This window comes from Nothobranchius furzeri, chromosome 11 (assembly GCF_043380555.1).
Source record: "Nothobranchius furzeri strain GRZ-AD chromosome 11, NfurGRZ-RIMD1, whole genome shotgun sequence".
NCBI classification, from domain to species: Eukaryota; Metazoa; Chordata; class Actinopteri; order Cyprinodontiformes; family Nothobranchiidae; genus Nothobranchius; species Nothobranchius furzeri.
The window spans coordinates 32,674,776-32,678,434 of record NC_091751.1 but is presented as its reverse complement, the minus strand read 5'-3'; the positions used below and the strand labels follow the sequence as shown (position 1 = coordinate 32,678,434).

At 47.4% G+C, this 3,659-nt stretch overlaps 1 protein-coding gene and 1 long non-coding RNA gene across 4 annotated transcripts; one reads left to right on the top strand and one right to left on the bottom strand.

Moving 5' to 3' along the window:
* The first annotated feature begins 334 nt into the window (after positions 1-334).
* LOC139073088 (spectrin alpha chain, non-erythrocytic 1-like) lies at positions 335-1,954 on the top strand. 3 transcript variants are annotated; one of them, XR_011521887.1, is made up of 6 exons: positions 335-554; positions 978-1,070; positions 1,181-1,285; positions 1,361-1,393; positions 1,474-1,510; positions 1,719-1,954. XR_011521887.1 is itself a non-coding variant. In XM_070556061.1 (5 exons), the coding sequence occupies exons 2-5, from the start codon at positions 1,005-1,007 to the stop codon at positions 1,794-1,796; spliced, it is 282 nt and encodes a 93-aa protein (XP_070412162.1). In that variant the 5' UTR covers positions 335-554; positions 978-1,004; the 3' UTR covers positions 1,797-1,954. The 3 variants fall into 3 exon arrangements, 1 of the variants encoding a protein (XP_070412162.1); XR_011521886.1 differs by having other exon boundaries at positions 1,181-1,393; XM_070556061.1 differs by lacking the exon at positions 1,474-1,510.
* A 262-nt stretch (positions 1,955-2,216) lies between these two features.
* LOC139073089 (uncharacterized) lies at positions 2,217-3,339 on the bottom strand. The gene is made up of 2 exons (XR_011521888.1): positions 3,109-3,339; positions 2,217-2,400 (listed from the first exon to the last, which is right to left on the bottom strand). It is a non-coding gene; the product is annotated as an uncharacterized lncRNA (long non-coding RNA).
* Positions 3,340-3,659: the final 320 nt, after the last annotated feature.

Here is a 3,659-nt window from a genome sequence, read left to right as displayed (position 1 = left end):
AAAAACACTTGGAGAAAAAATAAAGTTAACAGCTGAAATAGCAGGAAATAATACAGTTAAAGAGCAGATTGTAGAAGAAAGAAACCCCTGGGTTAAACTGGTCTGTCTACTGCATAATGCTGAACTCTAACATGTGTCCTCAGGGAAGGACCTGATTGGTGTCCAGAACCTGTTGAAGAAGCACCAGGCTCTGCAGGCTGAGATCACAGGTCATGAACCTCGCATCAAGGCTGTCACCCAGAAAGGAGAGACCATGGTGGAAGAAGGTAGAGCAGGTCTGGTCCTGACATGTTTCTGAGGTGTCTGCAGGTTCTGGCTCACTTTTTTTGGGTCCAGGTCACTTCGCTGGTGAGGAGGTGAAGACTAAGCTGTCAGAGCTTCATGGACGTTGGGACACGCTAAAGGCCAAGGCGTCCCAGAGGAGGCAGGACCTGGAGGACTCTCTGCAGGCCCAGCAGTACTTTGCGGATGCTAATGAGGCCGAGTCCTGGATGAGGGAGAAGGAGCCCATCGTTGGAAGTCCAGACTAAGGGAAAGACGAGGACTTGGCCGAGGTATGGAAGTCCCTTCCTGAGAAACTCCAATCGCTTTTCTTTGCTCTCTTTCCAGTCCTTCATAATTAGTGTTTCTGTATTTGTCATTTCCTTCGGTTGTCTACCAGACATCGTTGCTCGTTTGAGCGTCTCATGGGTTAGGGGTAGAAGTGCTGGCCTCGCACAGGAAGTGATGACAAACGTGTTCCCGGCGCTCTTATTTCAAACGGTTTACAAGCTGTGATGTGTGTTCCCGCTGCAGAGCAGCCATGACACGTGGCAGCCGGCAGAAGGCTCACGCTTTTCCACTAAACACCCGCAGAGCTGCGTCTGCGGTGAACTGAGCAGGGTTTGTTTTACAGTGGCGGATCCGATTGGACCATCGCTGCGAGAAAGCTCCACTTGTGTCAGACGAGCTGAAGGTTCTGATGTTCTGCTCCACAGGCTCTCCTGAAGAAGCACGAGGCCCTGATGTCGGACCTGTCGGCTTATGGCAGCAGCATCCAGGCCCTGAAGGAGCAGGCCCAGTCCTGCAGGGTGAGTTCAGAGCCCTCGGCCCGTCAGAACATTCTTATCCACCACGTTCTAACACCAGACCTGTTAACCCGACAGCAACAAGATAATCAGCAGGTGCTTTTGTCCTGCAGGACCTGAAGGCCAACGAGTCCCGCCTGAGGGACATCAACAAGGTGGCATCTGAACTGGAGTCAGAAGGTCTGATGGCTGAGGAGGCTCCTATGGTTCAGGCTCAGGTGAGCGTCACCTGTCTGCAGCAGCTGGTCCCTCTCACTTCCTGGTTTGTTAACTCTGCTCGTCTCTGTTTGTAGCAACAAGAACATCTGGGTTCTGCTCCTGGAAAGGTGCATGTTGTCCTCCGCCTCAACCAGAACCAGACGTGGTGTTTTTGTTACCAATCATTTGTTTGTTTGTTTGTTTACAGGATGAAGCCGACTCTTAACACGGCGTCACCCTGGAAGGTGAGTTCATTCAGCTGATCAGAGGTCACCTCTGATGGCAGCAGTCACGGCCGACCGTGCTGACATCACACAGGAATTCAGGTGACCCGGCAGGCACCAGGTGCTGGTGAAAGTGGGGACATGTCAGCTGGTTGCCATGGCTACAGTTATCTTTATGCATCTGTATGACTGCTGACTGGTGTGTGTTTCCTGTGACCTTTGACCTCAGACCGTACGGTTGGGCGTTCAGACGACGGCTAACTTTAATTCCATCAAGGTAAGAGGAAGCTCTTCCCTTCCTGTCTGAGCGATCCGTCTCCAGGTTTCCTCGTCCGGCGTCCAGCCCGCTGGCGTCCACCTTCATCTCATCTCACTTCATTTATAGTGCAATACTTTCACATTATCATTTTCCCACACTTCTGTATACCTGTATTTTGTTGTTTTTCAATAAAGAATGACAAATTATTTAAGTTTGGTTTTTGTTGCACACAAATATATATCTGTAAAAAATATCTTCAAAGCTAATGTTTACATAACAAGTATGATTGGGTTTTGCAATACGGCACTCAAGTTTATTTTAGTAAGATTTTCAAACCAAGTAAAGTTAGTAAAGAACACATTTCTATTGTCTGCTAAGAAACTGTTGGGATTTAAAATGGGCCTGTTGTACAAATAACTTGTAAATGATTATTCCTCACTTTTGTCTTAACCAAAGAAATTCCAGTAATTGAGCAAAAACATTTATTTTTAACACTACATTTTATAAAACAGGGCACAGTGTCGGCACATGTATGTATGTCGATGGTCCGCCCCAACCGAACCAGGAGACACAGACGTCAGGGAGGCCAAGGTTGTCTCTGCAGCTCTCTGGGCACCACGCCTCACTCAGCTGTCCCCAATGATCCAAATGGCTATGGAGGAAAAAAAATTTAATAAAAGAATGAAACTTAAAAACTCCCAAACCTCATGTCATATTTACTAATCAGCTATGGCTGATTTATTGTTTGGATCACAGTGAGTTACACTAATTCTAATATATTTTTATTTCTATTATACATACATACTTTTTAACTGTTATTTTCACATGACTGTTATCAGGCTCTTGTTCTGGTTCTGATGATAACTCTGTGTCTTCCAGTAAGTTATCTTGTGCTTACTTCATCTGTATAATGTCTCTTTACTTTTGGTAAATTGTACTGAGTCCAGAATAAAGGCTAGCTGGCTGTACAAGATACAAACAAGTATTACGTTTTGGAAATATATGAAACACCGCCAGCATCTGTTAGAGCCTGTGGCGGGGTGCTGAGGGCCGGCTCCAGCCCAGGAATGAGCTCTACACGCCGGCCGGGAGGGTTTGAAACACCGCCATCCTCTCCTCTGCTGGCTGTTCATTCTGTTATGGTTACCGGTGCTTGTGTTGCAATGTGAAACGCTTGGTCTCGGATTTTGTAAGAAAGATAATAAAATGTCCCCCCAAAATACGACTTAAATATATTTTCTCTTCTTCATGATACATTTAATGGCTGGTGCGACTCAGGAGTGATAGCGCCGAAAAAAACTGTACTGAAAACTTGCTCAAAGCAAAATGTATTCATTACGGAAATAAATTATAAACTTACCGATTTAAAACTTTTTTAATACAGGTACTTCTCACGAACAGGCGCAGAAAACCTCCACCTAAACTCCGTGTGAGGTTCAGGTCGATGGGTGTTCCAGTTAGCTCCGGTTGGGTTGAAGCTAGGTGGCTACATCCGTTAGCTCGGCTCCCACCTCCGCTTTAGCTTTGGGTTAGCCAGGGTTAGCTTCAGGTTAGCTCGTAGCTAGTTCGCCTGGGTGTCGTCACTCGAGCCCAGCCTTACAGCCACACCCTCAGCGCCTCCTCTCTTCCCTTTTATGGAATTGTCTGGGCTGGACGGAACCTGTGACACGGTCAAAATGGCGGTGGTGGACACCTCCCATTATGGACAGATAACGTGTTATTGAAGCCTATGGAATCGAATTGTCCAGTATATGTACAGTCTATGGTGGAAACGCATAAAGGAGCGCTCGAGGCTAGGGCTGGTGTGAGAAGGCGTCCGCCCCGAGCGGAGGTCCGTCCCGGGGACTCAGGGAAAACCACAGGCGACACTGAGCGTTTTCGCGAGCCGCAAACAGATCCACAGACGGTTCC